Source organism: Manis pentadactyla, chromosome 14 (assembly GCF_030020395.1).
Source record: "Manis pentadactyla isolate mManPen7 chromosome 14, mManPen7.hap1, whole genome shotgun sequence".
Taxonomy (NCBI): Eukaryota; Metazoa; Chordata; class Mammalia; order Pholidota; family Manidae; genus Manis; species Manis pentadactyla.
The window spans coordinates 29,812,668-29,830,164 of NC_080032.1; the positions used below are offsets into that span (position 1 = coordinate 29,812,668).

At 41.1% G+C, this 17,497-nt stretch overlaps 1 protein-coding gene and 1 long non-coding RNA gene across 6 annotated transcripts in view; one reads left to right on the forward strand and one right to left on the reverse strand.

Moving 5' to 3' along the window:
* LOC130678833 (uncharacterized) overlaps positions 1-10,792 on the reverse strand; it is a 44,620-nt gene extending 33,828 nt beyond the window's left edge. Inside the window, exons 1-2 of one of the 2 annotated variants that reach the window (XR_005032062.2) lie at positions 10,659-10,792; positions 9,416-9,552 (exon numbers count right to left, since the gene is read on the reverse strand). This is a non-coding gene — a long non-coding RNA (uncharacterized LOC130678833). Of the gene's footprint in view, positions 1-9,415; positions 9,553-10,115; positions 10,275-10,658 lie in introns of those variants that run through there. The other variant, XR_005032059.2, reaches the window with a different exon arrangement.
* Positions 10,793-10,809: 17 nt separating this feature from the next.
* The window catches only part of CCDC92 (coiled-coil domain containing 92), a 28,959-nt gene continuing 22,271 nt past the window's right edge, over positions 10,810-17,497 (forward strand). Inside the window, exon 1 of one of the 4 annotated variants that reach the window (XM_036921751.2) lies at positions 10,810-10,947. Coding sequence is in view for 1 of the 4 variants with exons in the window: in XM_036921750.2 (XP_036777645.1) it covers positions 11,580-11,589 (10 nt within the window). In the remaining 3 variants the exon portion in view is untranslated. Of the gene's footprint in view, positions 10,948-10,991; positions 11,153-11,194; positions 11,590-17,497 lie in introns of those variants that run through there. The other 3 variants (XM_036921752.2, XM_036921753.2, XM_036921750.2) reach the window with 3 other exon arrangements.

The following is a 17,497-nucleotide window of genomic DNA, read 5'->3' on the forward strand; positions in this document are numbered from 1 at the left end:
AATGCCCCCGGAGGGCACTCGAACACTTATTCAGAAACCATCATGGATATTTACACTGAAGTATTAAACTTGAAATTAATTTCATAGTGTATTACTACCTCCAACTATCTGCCAAGCATCATGAAGGTTTGTACAAACTACAGGTTCCCTGATTCTGATTTTGAGTCTAGGGGCTTATACAAGGTCCTAACCCTATCATAATAAAGACATGCAGTAGTAAGTTACTTAATTATTGGTTAACTAAGAACCCTGATGTGTTTGCTAGCTGATGCCAAGTACTTTCAATCAGTGAAATATTCTTCAGTCCAATCAAGCTTAATCCTACATGTTTGGAAAGCACATCTAAAAATAATTTTGAAAGCCAAACGAACATAATAGGGCTTACTCTGCAGAAGAAAAGGGTTCAATTTACTTTTAAGAATTGTTTCATCATTTACCTATGAGGCAGAATTTATAATCTTTGGGCAAGAGGTTTAGTCTGGCTAGAACAAGGGCTTCCTCACAAGATCTCTCATAATACCATGGAAGGTGCTGCAAAATAAGATGTGGAAATAAGCTATGATTATTTTATGAACTTGCAGAGTATGAAAAATAAATGAGTTCTAGAATAGCTATACTGAATTTCTAATAATGTATCAGGTGACACAGAACTGCATATTCCAGAGTTTGAATAAAGGTGTAGAAATGCTTTAGTGCTAGAAGCAATACAAATTACTGCTTTTTAAAATCTAAACTTTGAATGCCTCTGATACAACTCCAAAGTTAAATTTAATTTTTAAAGAATCTTTTCTTCCAATTTCTGTACAAGCATATTACATAGCCATTGGTTATCCATCTTGTGATTCTTCTACTTGGATTAGCTGTGGTAAATCTTTAAATTTAGGCTAAATGACTTCAATCTGCCAAATCTAGTTTCATTCCTAATCCCTTCATTCTATCTCTGAACCATTTAAAACTACTCCTCTTGCCTATTCATGGAACTTTCTCCTTGACTGCCAGGATAGGCTCCCTCCTGCAGACACTGTGCTCACACCACCACCCTGCCAGGCTCAGGCTACCACTAGGCAAACCTGCTCCCTTAGGCTCTGCAGCAGGGAAGCCAACCAGCTGAACTGAGCCAATCACATTCTCTCCCTTGAGAATTTAGAATAGAGAAGTGGAAAGACTAGGTCTATAACAGGAACCAACAGGAGTTACATAGGATAGACAAAGGCAGAGAGAGCAGCTGCACTGACTCCTGTTAACTTTCCAGACACTGGGCCCCAACCAAGGAACAACCTTGGATGCCATGTAGCCTCCTCAGAAATCCCCCATCACCTAAGCCACTACAAAGTGTTTTATTTCTTTCAACCAGATACTCCCTGATTGAGACAACTCCCTTCCTCGCTAATGAATTTTTAAAGGGATTCTCCTCTTTTAATGTCCACATGCCCCAGATTTGCTTTAAGTTTCTCCTCATTCTGCTCTACATGTTCTAACCCACTCCCAAGGCTTTCATTCCAGCTATGGGGCAAGGACACTGTGAGTGATTCTCAAATCTCTATGTTTTCGCTGTAGATTAAACATTTGTGTCCTCTAAAATGCATATACTGAAACCAAATCCCCAGTGTGATGGTGTTAGGAGATGGGACCTTTAAGGGGATGATGGGATTAGTGGCCTTACAAGAGACCCCAGAGAGCTCCCTCACTCCTTCAACCATGTGAGGACACAGTGAGAAGATGGCCATCTATGAGCCAGGAGGTGGGCCCTCAACAGACACTGAACCTACCAGCACCTTGATCTTTGACTTCCCACTCTCCACAACTGTGAGAAATAAATGTCGTTTTAGCCACCCCATCATCTGTGGTAGTTTGTTACAGCAGTTGCATGGCCTAAGACAGCTAATGGCCAGGTGGGCACTTCTAGATGGATGCAGACTCTATGCCCTGGTCTGCTTCTAATGGAAGGGACCAATTCGGCAATGTTGATAGAAATCACTTCAACTAGTCTGTAGTACTGACAGTAGGATGACTGACTACAGTACTACTAACACATCAGAAAGACCTCCACCCCCTACTCAGAAAGGCCCAGTCTAGCCCAAAAGACAAACACATTATTACCCAAAGTCAGGAACATGCAGTCTTAAAATACTCCAAGAGAGAGACATCAATAGTCCAGGCTAAGCAAGACAGATATTCCCCAATCTTAAACAATGTATAGATGTATAAATTCCAAGAATAATTTACCACATGTAAACACTGATTTTAATAATGGATTTGTGCACAGCACTCAGTCATTCATATAGCAAAGCATCTATTTGCAGCATTAAAATCATTATTTGCAAATCCTCTTCAGGAAGAACCTACATGTCCTATCAGTCCTTTACACTCAGCATATCTAAAACTCAATTTGTCATTTCCTCACCAAAGCCAACTATATTCCCAGCTATAGTACATGGGTCCACTGGTCCCTCAACTGCCCAAGTCAGAAACCTGCTTCTCAGCCACCCTCCTCCCTCTCACGAAGTCCTGTCTACTCTATCTCCTAAATACTTCATGAATTTATCCCTCCATTTCACCTACACTGGCTCAACTGTAATTGAGGCCACCAACATCTTCCCCTGAAATACTACAAAAGCTTCCCTTCTTGCCCCTCACAAACCCATTACCCACTGCAATGTAATCTTGCTAAAATGCCAAATGGGCTGTTACCATACTGCTTAAAGTTTTCCAGTGGGTCCCATTAACTTGCAGTGTAATTTCCATATTTATACACATGGCTCTTAAACTGAATAATGTTGGCACTGATGACTTCTCTTGGGTCATCTCTCACCACTGCCCACTCGAGTTGCAGTTCCAGCTAAACCAAGTTCTTCTACTCCCCAGGTCTTGTTTGTTTCTAGGCCTCAACCCTGATCCCTATGCTCCTTTTGCCTCCAGGCCTTCACATTAGCTGTTCCCTGTTTACCTTCAGGTCTTGGTGTAGATATCACTTTCTCCAGGAATCATTCCCAATCTCCACTCCACCCACAAATTTTGGTTATGTATGACGTATATGTGCTCCTGAGCCCTCACATGGCCTGTCAACTTATCTCCCCTATCACACTTCATTGGCTTTCCTGTCCATTAAACCACGTTACTCCAGGTCCACAGTACCTACCACAGGTCCACAGTAACACTTGGTAAGGGAATGAATCCCCTTGCCTTACGATAACCTCTTTAGCCTCACCTACACTGCATGCCCTGGAGTACCTTGAGCTCCACTGTCAAACTGCTTGTAGGCCCGACATGATAACCACACTCTCATTGCTTCTGCCCTTGGTCCAGACAAGTCCCGCTCAGCCTCAAAGAATTAAATGCAACTTGCTGTATGAGTGGATGTGTGTTAGAAACACAGTGAGTTAACAGAAGAGTCAAACCAGGAAATCCTGTGGCCCATGTTTAAGTTTCTACATTTATTCTACAGATATAAAATTAGAAATGAGAACTATTTTTTATTCTATTGCTAAGATGCAATTTTCCTCCAAATGTTGGGAACAACAAAATTCATACAAACTTCCTGAATGCATCACTCAAAAATGTTTAGATATTAGTTCTTATAGTTTAGAGTATGCTTTAATATGATAGGGAAATATCTATTTTTTGAAGTGCATTTATCTACTAATCATAGAGGCAACATGTCCTAGACATAATGTACTTATTAAAGGTAAATGTTCCATTATTAATGAAATATATGTAACATTGGAAATATATATAAGAGCAAAATTTTTTAAATCACCAACTTCCTAAGGTCCACAATTTTTAAGATTTTCATCTAATTTCTTATAAACATTTTTCCACCACAGGTTTCTGTCAAAGACTGAGATGTTTAACTGTTTTGAGAGTGATAATTTAGTATCATACATACAATTTGTATTCTGATTTTCCTCCACTTAACACTGCCATAAGCATTTTAATACTTTTTCTTCATAAACATTTTAATGGTCCTATAGTATATTATCCAATAGATATATCAAAACTTACCCATTTTGCAAATGCACCCTTAAAAATAATTCTACAACATACATCTTCTATGTTTTTCTCTATATTTAAAAATATTCCTTTGATGGTTCCTGGATAAATCGTATGTCAAGGCTCTTGGTAACAAGGGCCAATATAACGTAAGAATGTGACATTTTACCACATCCTCATAAGTACTAGGTATTATAATTTTTTAGTCTAAATTTAGGCCTTTATTAAATTGATAAAGGAGAAATTGGAACATCTTCATTACAAAAGTAAACACTCATTGTTAAAAGACTGAAACAATGAAAAGGGCATGTAAAATAAAAAAATAAGTCTCCCCTCTACATTTCCCCTCAGAAATAGTCACATCAAATGTTTTCCATGTTTCCTTCTTTCTATTTTTAGTCAGAACACATACACGATTGTCTTCTACCTTATAAAAAATGGAATCAAACTTGCTTTTTTGAATCAATAATACACTCTAGACATCTACCCAGGCTATGTCAATATATACAAATATACCTCTCTTTCTAAAACTATGTAACATTCCATAGCATAGAGGTATCAAAATTTATTTCTGGTTATCTTCAGCTTTTCCTCTTAAGTGATGCTGCAAGACTTTGTTCATACTAACTTGTGTCCTTTTTGAGAATATCACAGACTCCTTGAAGCACACCTGCTAGATCAAAGCCTATGTTTTTTAAATTTTTGATAGATTCTGCCAAACTGTCATCTGAAAAGGCGGAAACAATTTTGTTCCCAAAAATGTATTAAGATGCCTTTTTTTCTATATCTTTGGATAGCATTTTAACTTTTGGCTGATAGACCCCACTCCCCACCAAAAACTCTAGTTGTTTTAATTTCCATTTCCCCAATCACAAATGAGGTTGAATTCCTCTTCACTGCTTTGATGTTCTCTTTCTGAGAACTATTGATATCCTCTATTTATTTCTTAAATGGGTCAACTCTATTATCCTTTACCAATTGATACATGTTACAGAAACTTTTTTTCCAGTCTGTCACTTTGCAATGTCTTTTATCATACAAAAATACCAACTTTGATAATGGTCAAATTTATCAATCTTTTCTTTATGACTTTGGGTCTTGGTCTTACCTAAATGGTCTACCCAAAAAATATAATTTCCAATATGATATATCCTCCAACATAACAAATTCTTTTGTATATTCTTCTAATATTTGTACAGGTTGTTTTTGTCTCTGAGTTATTTCTTTAACCCAAATAAAAGTCATTTTGAATATGGGGAAGTAGAATCTTTCTTCCCCATCATCTATCCCTATACAATATACTGGATAATCATTTTCTAACTGTTTTGAAATTCCAATATTATATACCAAATTTCTATATATAAATGGGTCTGTTACTGGATTCTACATTGCTCCATGTACCAATGGGTCTGTTCTTGTGCATCATTTATATTACTGTAGCATTACAGTATGTTTTGATACCTAGTATAGCAAATCCTCCATTACTATTCTTCCATTTGAAAAATTTCTTGGCCATTCTAGTGCATTTACACCTACGGATGAATTCTAGAAGGAATTTACCAAGTGTTCAAAAATAATTCTTACTGGATTATCAATTGGAATTACATTGAAATTAATTGTAAAATACTGCAATCTTTACAATGATGCCTACCCCTCTAGAAACATGTAATGTCTGCCCATTTATTTAAGTTGGTTTTTAAATTCTTTAGGTAAAGGTTTTTCCTTTCTTCATGAAGTTTTTTCACTTATGTCTTATTCTTAAATGTCTTCCAGCTTTGTTGCTATTGAGAATAGAACTTTACTTTTCTGTAGGAATAGTTACAAATTATTTGATTAGTGTTGAAATTACGCACCTTCCCAAATGTTTAACAAACTATATTTCTACCCAGTAAACTATCCACCTACTATAACCACTTGTGTGTGAATTTTCATTATTTTCCTCACCAACTTGTAGGAGTTCTTTACATATTGAAGATATTAATTCTTCACTTACATTTCTCACAAGTATTTTCCTACTTTGTGGTTTGGCTTTTCATCCTAGGATTTTGTTTTCCCTTTCTTCTTAAAGAAGTTTCAAATGTCTATGTAGTCTAATATACTGATTTTAATTAATAACAGATTTGCGTGCCCCACAGTTGCCAGGACCTATATCTTTTTCCCTCACAACACCTGCAAAGGAGGTACTATCTTCCTCACTTAAAAGATTCTAGTTTAGGCAAGTTTGATTGCAAAGCCTGTGCTTGGTTCACTTCAGCATGCAGAACTCCCTTTTCCAGATGTTTAATATTTATGGCCATAGGGGGCATTCATGATGATTCATCATTTATCATATTGTTGTACATAGTTTATTCTGGGGTGCTGGATAGGTTCCAGTGACTTGCAGAGATACTCTAAAACCAATATAATACTATTATAATGAATGTGGTTCTATGTTTAAATATCAGATAGGCTTTTAACCACCTTATTACTCTAATTTACTCTGTCCAGTTCACTGAAAAATGGGCATCTCATGTCACATCCAGTAATGTAACCTGTCTTTCCATTTAGGGCATACTTTTAGGTCTTTCAGGATGTTTCATGGTCTCCTCTATGTAGATCAGACTTATCCTGATGAGGATGTGCTTACATATTTTACATTTTTTGTTACATTGTGATCAGAGCCTGTTTTTTGGTTGTTTTTTTTCCTTTTCCATTTTAGTTTATACAAGGTTATTTTTGGTATTCAGAAAGCTATGAATTTTATATACACCTTCTGTACCCAACTTCCTCAAAATTCCTCCAATTTTCTGTCTATACTTTTTGTTAGTCTCATTTTTGTAACCAAAGCAACTAAAAGTATTTTTTTCCCTTCTTTTCATTTTAGATCCTCACCTCACTCTTATTCTATGCATTACTGCTTTTGGAGAACTTATAAAAACCATTAAACAATATTCCAATTTTTAATTTGACCCTGATACTTTCATGTTAAACATTAAACATCGTGTTTAATAATTAATATTATACTTTTTGGGTAAAAAAGTGCCCTTTTATCCCTACTTCTTAAAAATAAGAAATGACGATTTTTAAAATCAAATACCTATTTTGACCTTAGTGTAGCTGGTAGTTTGAATTCAATGTGAACTCCAAGGGAAAGACCATCTCTCTTCCTGATAGATCTCTAAAATGGCCAGTCCAGTCTATCCCACTCCCACCCCTACCATACCCCCCCAGTCTGCATGTAGCAGCTGGAGTGGTTGTTTAAAAATGCAAATCTATCATGTCATTCCCCCTGCTTAAAATCCAACCCTTGTAATGGTTTCCCATCACACACAGGATAAAATAAAACATCCTTAACCTGCCCTACAAGACCCTACATGATCTGGTCCCCTGCCTAGCCACCCTTCCCTCTCACCCACCATAATCTATCCATAAGTCATTCTTTCAGTTCCCAGACTGGGCAAAGCTTTTTTCTCCCATCAGGGCCTTCCCACATGCCATTCCCCTGCCTGGAAAATTATCCCCCCACTTCACCGTACAGTAACACCTACTCCTCCTTCAGATCTCAGTTCAAATCTTTTTATGCAAAAAAGTTTTTCCTGGGCCTTCTCTACACAATCTAAAATTTTTATACTCTCTCATAGCTACTTAACTTTTATAGAAGATGCCAGTTTGTGATTATATGTGTAGCTGTATGATTGTGTTTCATTTCTGATACCCTCCACTCCCATATAGTATGAATTCCAAGAGGACAGGGACAAGTTGATTTTGCTGGCCCTACTACAGGCATTCATAAATAATTGAATGAAAAATACCTACAAAGCCCTACTGTACCTCTTACCTCTTAAAATGATACCCATCACATCAATTAATATTTAAACTGTTAAAACTCTTTCTAATACTGCCTATAAATGTAAGAATCCATTTTATCAGGACATGAAAGCTAACCTGAATCTGCTGCTGCCACAGAAAAATACACATAGGAATTTCACTAGAAGTTTTGTTTAAATATGTGTTTTGCTTTATGTAGTGTTCAATTTGCTGATCCTTCACTTACAGTCAATTAATTTATAAGCTTTATTTTTTAAGGCATGTAGCACTGGAAAAAATGTGCTTTGTAAATACTCTTTAAAAAGTCTAATGTGCTATCAGTACCTAAGAAAAATTATAGCAAAACCATGAGTTGAAAAGCACACAGAATTTGCTATCTCTAGTATTCTGTAATACACATAACTAGCCAAAAAAGAAAATATAAATTATATTGCAAATAAAATATTCTTTTGGTTCACAAAGGCATATAAAAATCAACATTTATATACCATTTTACGAAGCACTTTCACATATATATTATTGAACTCTATGGAATAGACAGAGCAGGTATTACCACCATTTTTAAAAAGAAAACTGAGGCTTAGAGTGATTAAGCGTCCTCCCCAAAGTCACAGGACTTGAAAATAGTAGTCATAATTACAATGGGGGGGAATGGTAGCCTCCCATATATAAATTTCTAAACCAAAGAGAGCTTCCATCATAAACCCCTACTCTCTATAATTAGTGTATATTTGTGCTCCCTTCACTACAGTTTCATTTCACCAGAGAACAGTAACCAAAAAAGCTGTTTTGAATATAAAGTTAAAACTTAAATTGCCATCAATCCAGGAAATGGCTAAACTATGGCATACCCAAACTATGGAACATGATGCAGCAGTTCTTCAAAATATGTTAACACAGTATACACTCAAACTGAAAGAGTACACTGATTCTTGTTAAATGAGTACACCCATGTAAAAACATTTTACTATACTAGAAAGTTGCACATTAAACATAGAACAGTTGTTGCCCCCAGAGAAGGGTTGGTAGTCAAAGACTTCAGCTATCTCTATGCTGTATCAATTTTTACGAAGAAAACAGACTGCTAACTTAAAACTGATTTTTTAAAATTTAAATTAACCTGTGGGCTGAGCAAGGTCATTTTCCTGTGCTAAAAAGCTATGCATCTATAAAGTAAGTTGGGAGCCCCCTCTAAAAGAGAAGACAAAATATATAAACAGTTCATCCTGTTAAAATAAACTGTAAATATCACAGAACATCTCTTTAAAAAAAAAATGGCCTAGATTAAAAAAAAATTGTTGCAATTAAGACAACCAATAAACAAACTATCGACTAGAAGAGTACAGAGCAGGCTCCTCCTAGAGAGCTAGAGAGATTTAGTTGTTAGACTTCGGCAAGGAAGGTTTCACAAAAGATTTGAATTTTGAGAGAAATGAGAAGTGACTTGGCAGAGATGCGGAAAGATTAATCCGGATGGGAAAATGTCTGGGAGGTGGATCTACTAAGTTAATCAGAAGCAGGGACAGTAAGAACACTGAAGCAAAGTCCTGAAATAGGGCAGGATTCCTTTGGATGTGGGAATTGAGAGGAAGCTCGACGGCGCGGCCATCCAGTTTACCTGGGTGAGAATCCGGCCCTTGTTATGGTCAAACAATGGAGGCGTCCAGCGGCAGCAGCGGTCTGCGCTGGGTGCGCGACGGGTTCCTCATCACCTGAGTAGGATGCTCGTCCGGATGTGCTGGGATGCAGGGCGCTCTAAAAAACATAACATCACCCTATGCAGCCAGGCTTCGCCGCCGCGCAACCCGGCCCGCGGCTCCCACGGCGCGGCCATTACCTCCTCTCTGGGGACCCGCCTGGAAGGGCTCCAAGGCGCGGCTGCATGGTTTTCTAAGCTGTTTTGCTCCCCCTTCCCTCGGCTCCCACAACAATGGAGCCCGGCTCAGAAGTCCAACTCCCGCGGGGCCTCCGCCCGGCCTCGCCTCGCCGCTGCCCATCCTTCGCCGCGCGCCCGGCCGCCATCTGTGACCCCCGCTCCCCGGCACTGCGGGCCCACGCCGGCTCCCAGGCCCCGCACCCGCTGCCTCGGCGGGGCTTGCCCGGGGGCCGCCAGGCCACCCTGCGGCGGGAGCTGCTCTGACCTCTTCCCCCGACGCCCTGGGCCGACCCCGGCTCGAGGCCCATCGTGAGGGCTTGTTTTTCTTTTCTCTAACCCACTCATCCTCCTTCTGAACCCGAGCCCGCTCTCCTTCCCCCCGCCCCCGCTGGGATCCAGAAAAGAAATAAAGAGGCAGAAGTCTGGCCGCCGGAGAACTCACTCCAAGTGAGGGATTGAGGTGCCCCAGGCCGCGGGCTCCGCGCACCCACCCTCCCTCTCCTCAAGGGACACCTCACAGGTGCGCCTCCGAGCCGCGCGCGCGCGCTCCGCACACCCAGACGCCTCCGGGGGCAGCGCGCGTGCGCACGCACGAGGCTGACCAGCCCCGCGGGAGCGGGTGCCGCACGCATGCGCGCCGCCAAGCCCTCGCCCCTTCCCCCGCCTCTGCTCCCGCCCCTGTCGGCCGCCCGCGCGCGCTCTCCCCCCAGTCTCAGGCTCAGCCCTGGCAACCCACCACCGCCGCCCAGCGCGCGCGCTCCCGCTCGCCTGCCTCGCTCCTCCTTTCTCCTTCCCTCTCGGGCTCGCGTTACCCTGGGCAACCGCAGTGCTGCCGCACCTGAACTGTGCGCCTGCGTGCCACCGGTCAGACCTTCCCTCCACCTCCGTGCGTTCCCCTGTGCCGCTACTACTGGGGGTGGGGGGCGTCGCCCTCTCCCCGCGAAGTATCAGCTGGCCTCCCCCGCCCCACCCCGCAGATACTGACCCACCGCCGCGCCGGCGCCTTGGCCGCCCGCCTCCGGGTCAGTGCGGCCAGGCCTGGTCGCCCCGCTCCCAGCGTGCACCGCGGCGAGCACTCTGGTGGGAGTCAGCGAGATGCTCTCGGCTGGCGGCGCTCACTGACCTCCCTCGGCCGCCCGGCCGGGCAGGGCCGGAGCCAGGAGCCAGCCCCGCCCGCCGCCCCGCCCGTGGGCCGCAGCCCCCGCTGCCGCCCTCCGGGAGGATCGCGCCGCGGCGGGGAGCCGCCTGAAGGACCGCGACGGCCGCGCCCGCAGGTGAGGCGGGGCCCGAAGTGTGACCGAGTACAGCCCCGCTCACCTGGCGGTACCTGCGGGAGGCTCTGCGGCCGCCAGCCAGGAACAGGGGCACCTGGCGGGGCAGAAATTCATGTAGAAAATAAGAAAAATTCTTATTTTCAAACCCCTCACTGCACGGGGAGGACAGCCTTCTGTCCCCCCACCCCCAAACCAGGGCTCGAAGGTGCGAAAGGGTGTCCCCTTAAGTTGACAGGTGGTGGGGGAAGCGAAGAGGTGGGAAGGAGGGCAAAACGTACAGCGACCCCCGCGCCGGCTGCCTGCAGGGTCTTCCAGTCCCGTATGGGGAGGGGGATGCTCTTGCCAGGGCTCTGGTCCAGGCTGCGGACCGACCGCACCACACACCCAAACCTATCCGATGGGGCAGGAGAAGCCAGTCAAGGGGCTGCTCCTGGCCGCCCTGGGGTGGGATCGTAGGGTGAGGGATCCGCATTGCAGGTGCACCAGGAGTGCCCAAGGGCCTGGCCCTGCTTTGTCTGGGATGCTGCGGGGAGGAGGCCTTCTGAATCCACATCGCCTTTTTAAATGCGTTTTTCCACCTTGTGGCCGTTAAAGACCGTCCCAGATAAAATGGATAGTCTCCTGCCCTGATAATGCCCGTAGGTAAGTACTCTGCCTTTACAGCCCCTTTCTAAAGCCTTGCTGTGGGCTTTAGTTTATCCTAAATAATGATTTATTTGTGATTCATGAAATTGAGCGTAATGCACATATGCAGCAGAGCTCCAGGCTCGTCTACGGGGCTGCCGGGTACTACGGTGAGTTACTCTAGTTTATCTGACTTAGGTTTTCATGCTGACCTGTGTTGTTTAATTTCAGGCTTTGATATTTAGCAGTGTGATCTGCTCCAGTAATGGAAATGAGGTGGCCAAAGAGGAAATAAATCGTCCTCTGTAATTTAGGTTGCAGTAATTGGTCTTATAACAAAATACAAGCTGTAGTATTTTAATACATTACATATTTCCAGAAATATGCCTGTCAGAGTGTTAAAGCTAGGATTGCGTGGGTTTGTTTTTTAATACTTTCAAGTCTGCAATTTATTTAAGGGGTTGATACTGTTTCATTAAATAATTTTTTTGCACCAAGAATTCACCTGCATTTCCTTGCCTTTGAATTGTAAGGAAAAGGATGCTAACATTTAAAGTGATTTTTATCTCCAAAGATGTTTTTAATTTGTGTATTTCTTTTGGCTAAATGTTCATTTTATGTAAAATATTTGGAAAGTTTTGGGGTTTGTGATACATGTGTATTTATGTATGTTTACACATACTACTGGATACTGAAATAAAATAGTTTCTATTATTTCTCTGCATCATGTTATAATTACTCAGTAAATTTAGGTTAGGTATATTTAAATCTAAAGTACAGAACAATTATTTGTGTGTAGCAGATTTTTACTGTAGTACATGTAAATACAGCAACCTGACAAACAAGTTTCTTTGAAATTATTTTTTAAAAAATGAATCCTTTTACTTAAAATAGAACATTCATTTGGATTCTTAAGTCTTTCATCTGTCATTCATTGGATAAATTCATTTTAACATCATTACTTAATTGGTAGAGTGCATTTATTTGCAACAGTACTCATGTTAATAACTGTTGATGCTTTTAAGAAATACTTATTTTAATATTATAAAGCATTTTCTCCTGTTTCTGGCAAGAAAAGACATGGGTCTTTTTTCTTCTGTCTGGAACAAGATAAGCCATAAAAAATTGCTAATACATAGTAGGCACACATTTATTAAGAAAGATTAATTATATCTATTGAATTGGATATCTTTAAAGGTCACTGGCTAGATGTCTTATATTACTTCACACAGCAAGGATACAATAAATGCTTGACTTGAATTGACGCTCTAGACTATTTAGGTAGATGCTAGCTTAATGACACCAATTTTCACAGCTTTAATGTTGAAGCCTACAGAAAGGTTTGCGCAGAGAAGTGAAGGTGTCCTGATTATCTTCAAATAATTAAGGTCTGTGATGCAGCAAAGGGAATTTATGTATTTAGGGTAATTCCTGAGTACAGAAGAGGCCAAGTAGTACTTGTAGGAAGAGAGATTTCACCTTGACATAAAAACAGAAGTCGGTTGTGATTAGAACTGCTAGCGTGGGAAGGGGGAGGCTGCTCTTTCCCTGCTGAGTTTCCAGATAACCTGGTTCCCCACTGAACAGGAGTGGCTACTAAGACGTTATCACACAAGGTATGGAGGAAGCCTTCTGAGGGAGGCACCTCGGGGTTCCAGTGGTAACTGTATTGAAGGGCATTGTGGTTCTTTTTATTTCTTATGCTGGTTCTACAGTAGTGGGCATAACACATCTCCAGACACCTACCTGAACCCTCAGAAGATTTTTTCTGGGTTAGAAGCCAGCCTGGTAGCAGAACAGATTCTAGTCCTACTTTGCATTTGTATGGGGGCTTTTCAGGTTAAAAAGCATTCTAATGTTCGATGTTTTGTTTTAAAAAGACTTTTTAATTTTACATAATCTATATCTCACCCTTTGGCTTTCATTTTCTATAATAAAACATTTAATCAAGAGGAAAATTACCCTTTTCTCTGAAGTCAAGCAGAGGAGTCTTTAAAAAAACTTTCTAAAATGGAATGATGTCAGTAATTATCTTGAGAGTCAGCAGGTTGTGAAGGTGAATAGATTTTTTCTTAGCTGAAATTATTTTTTAAAGGGTACTGATTTTTTACTGAAAAATATTTTTTAAGGTCTGATTCTTGTGCTTGCTCTGCATTTTAGTTTCTGTTTATTTTATTACTCAAAAATGACTCAAATTTCACAGCAGAAAAATCCAGTCATATTCACCTATAGTAAGTTGCATTGGACTTTTTTTTAGTATGTCTGCATTGTTTTTAAATATGTGTTGACACCTGAAAGTAGAATTCAGCTGCAGGGAAGTAGAATTACAGTGTACTGAAAGATTAGGTGAACTGGAGCTTTGTGTTTGAAGAAGAAAATAATGTGCCCTGTTTGTGCTAAGCCAATCCTAGGAACAATAATTTACCAACAATAGGAATGATGAGCTATCCACTGTAACAGAGTTTAGGCTATTGACCATCAGGATACATGTATTAAGTGGGCCAGTGGAGTTCAGACTCTACAGCCAAAGAACAGAGCTTCTTGTGGTTACCGGTGTGTTCAATGCATGGTCTCTGCACAAGGGTGTAAGTGGAGCATGATGGTAACAAGGCCAGTTGAGTTAAACCAGCATCTGACCTCTCCAATTTAGGAAGATGTAGAGGAAAAACAATTCTGAATTAATGTATACATGTATTTAAATTTTTTAAAGCCCTTTTAAAAATAGTTCCTCCCTTGCGTTCTTTAGCAAATCAGTTTGTCTCATACATTTGTACCTTTTATCCACCAGCTGAATTTGGATGTGATTATTTCAATAAAAGACTCTCAGACTTTGCTTGAACAAGGAATACATAATATATGTATGCTTTATGCATGAAGGGAAAAGAGAAGAATATCAGCTTCTTCTGGCCAACCAAAAAAAAATTGAAACAAAACCTTACAACTATTTATTCCTACAAAAAAAGTCACCAATGCTACTTTAAAGATTATGACCAGGACAACATATTATTAGCCAAGGCAACCAGTTAGAAAGCAGCCTTTTCAGAGGCTAAAGGTTAGAGTTCCTCCCACAGCCTTTGAGGGTATCACACAACTGTCTTAAAAGACTTCTTTGTTGATCAAGAAACAGGAGTTTATATTTTTTATGCAAGCCTCAACACTGGAGAACAGACTATGATTGATGCTTTTGTGATTATTCCCATTTACCACTTTAGCAGAAATAACTTTATGAAGCAAGAATTACCTGCTGTTTGTAGCTATAAGGGAAGAAGGAGTAAGTTTTCTCCTTTTATTGAAACTCTTTCTATGAGCCAAATTCTCAAGACAGCAAAGGTTTGCACTGAAGAGCAAGCCTGAGATGCTTAAAACTTACAGTGAGGGAGAGAAAAAAGAACACTTTTAATAAATGGGATTTGAGGCATATAATACTCTGCTACAGTTTTTCTCTTTGTTGCCTCTTTAGCAACACTAAAGATACTAAATTTAGATCTACATATGAAAGACTCACTATCTCTTTCTCTTCAGATTTCCTTCTCAGCTTATTTCTAAATGCACCTTGTGTCCTTGTTATTTACTATACAGATAAGAGGGTTTATGAGGCCTCCTTTTAAGTCCACTATCTTATGCAATACTGCTTAGGCATTGCCATTACCTATAAATTATAATTCCCAGTGTTATTCTAATACCTAGAAATGAGTGACATCATACAATGAAAAGGGCCATGTTTAGTGTAGAGTATTCATAAAAACACTGATTCCCCAAGTTACAGTCCACCATGTCATGGCATCATACCCCAGGATAGCCGTGTTTTTCTGTTGGTTTCTAATCTCATTCTCTAAAGCTGACTGAGTGTAGGAAGGCAGGCTCATACCACCGCTAAAGCAGTAAAGGGCTCTTTTAATCCCTCTCTCTCCAACTGTCCACATGTCAACCCAGATGAAGTACACTGGAGTTATTTCTCCCTCAGTGGCTTGTGGAGCATATCCATTTTTTGGAAGTACTTGTCTTACACATTGTTAAGAAGATGAAGAAAGGTGTACTGGTTTGCTTAATTTATGTTCCCACAGATGAGAATAAAGCAGGAGTTATTAGGAATGGCCTAACCTTTTCAAGGAGGGGTCAATCTTTGTCTTCAATAGTGAATCATCTTTACTTTTAGGTTAGTCCTGGTGACCAGGCCAGAAAGTTCCCCTAGACAGAGTAGCAACTTTTAGCTTTTGGTGCTTGCTCACTGACATACCCTGTTGCACTGGACCAAGGGAGAAGGGAACATGGTCTTTTTTGATAGGGAGAAAGAATAGGTAATTCTCCCCAGCCTCTGCATTGTGTGATGGGTTTCAAGTGAGTGAGAAAGCGATCAGTCAGTTTTTGACAGAGGTTTATCAGTATTGTAAGGCTGTGGTATTAAGACTGGGTTCAGAGGTGAGCAAAAAAGGCAAACCTTAATTGTTTGGGGACAAAGGCAGGTTTTTAAGGAGGAGACAAAATAAAAACCTAAGAGGAAATAAAGCCAGAGGTAGGACCTTCTCAGAGGCATGTGGATTGAGTGCTGCCTGGAGGTGTTGTCATGTCTCCTCCATGGTTATAGGATGAACCTCAGGGCAGGTTTAGATGATCATTGGCCAATTCTAGAGTGCTGCATTGAACTCTGCCCACCAGCAGCCTGTGGTTAGAGTGGACAGCCTTCCTGTAGAGGCCCAGAGTGCCACCAAAACCTTCCAGTGCAGGTTATCAAGTCTGAAACTCAAGTGGCAAGCAGATCATCCATCCCTGGGGCCTTAGAGGAAAACTGAATGGAGTTCGAGGTTGGTAAGCCATTGAGGCTAGTGTCATCCTGCCAGAGTTGCTGTGCCTCCCTGGTACACTAGCATGAGCAGCCGCAGACTAGAAAGGCCCTGCAGGGAGGCTCAGGTGATGCTGTGGACTGTTGAGCCTCAGAGTGAACCTAGTCACCCAGGCTGCTTGCACCCGTGATTGAAATGCCTTGACACCCTTTATCAGTGCTCCCCAATGAAAGGACACAGTTCCATCTAGCATATTCATGTCTGCAATAGGGGTAACCAGAAGTCTCTTAAGCCTACTCAGTTTTTTAGGAGAAGGTTGCATATTTTTTTTGTTTAAACTTTCATGTTCCCAATCCCTAGGTAGGATATCTGGCCACTTCAGTCCAGTTTCTGCAAAATCCTGCCAGTTTATTTTTTTTATTCCATTTTAATATTTCAGTACCTCTTTTGATTTTGGATGATACAGTGAAGGCATTGATCAAGGTGTAGGACCTTACAGCTTTATTTACAATCTGACCTGTACATTGTGGACTCCATAAATAGGTACACTTAATGTGCCAAATCTGGAAGTAAAATATTTCAGAAGTACTTTTGACAGTCATCATGTCATCCTTTGTATCTGTGTATCTTCTACATCCAGTGAAACTGCTAAAATGTTCACATGAAAACTATTTTCCTCATTTGAATAAAATTGATTTCAATAAATTTATAAATGCTGCCCCTCCAAAGGGATAGATAAGCCACTCTCTTTGTCTTCAAGGCTCCCAGCCCACAACATGAGCCTGACAAATGGGGCAGCTCACACAACACTGTTGAGCTACACAGGAAAATTTGGAGCATACCTCTCGTGTCTGATTATCCCTGGCATTCCTGTCCATGTGTGTGCCAGCCTTTCCACTGGGTACAGGAGCAAGATGAGGAAATTAAGTCCTTTGAAACTACCAAGTGGCTGTCTGGGGCATGCCAAAGATGTCTGGTTGCAAGGACTCTCTGCCAGTCTCCAGAGTCCCTTTCGCTAGAGGAGAGGGGCTGATCTGGGACAAGGACAGCGTGGGGAAGAAGGGACAGGTCAGTCTGAAAAGGATGACTGGTTATAGATAGCCTCGACCATTTTATTCACCAAAGGAAAAACGTTTTTAAAACAG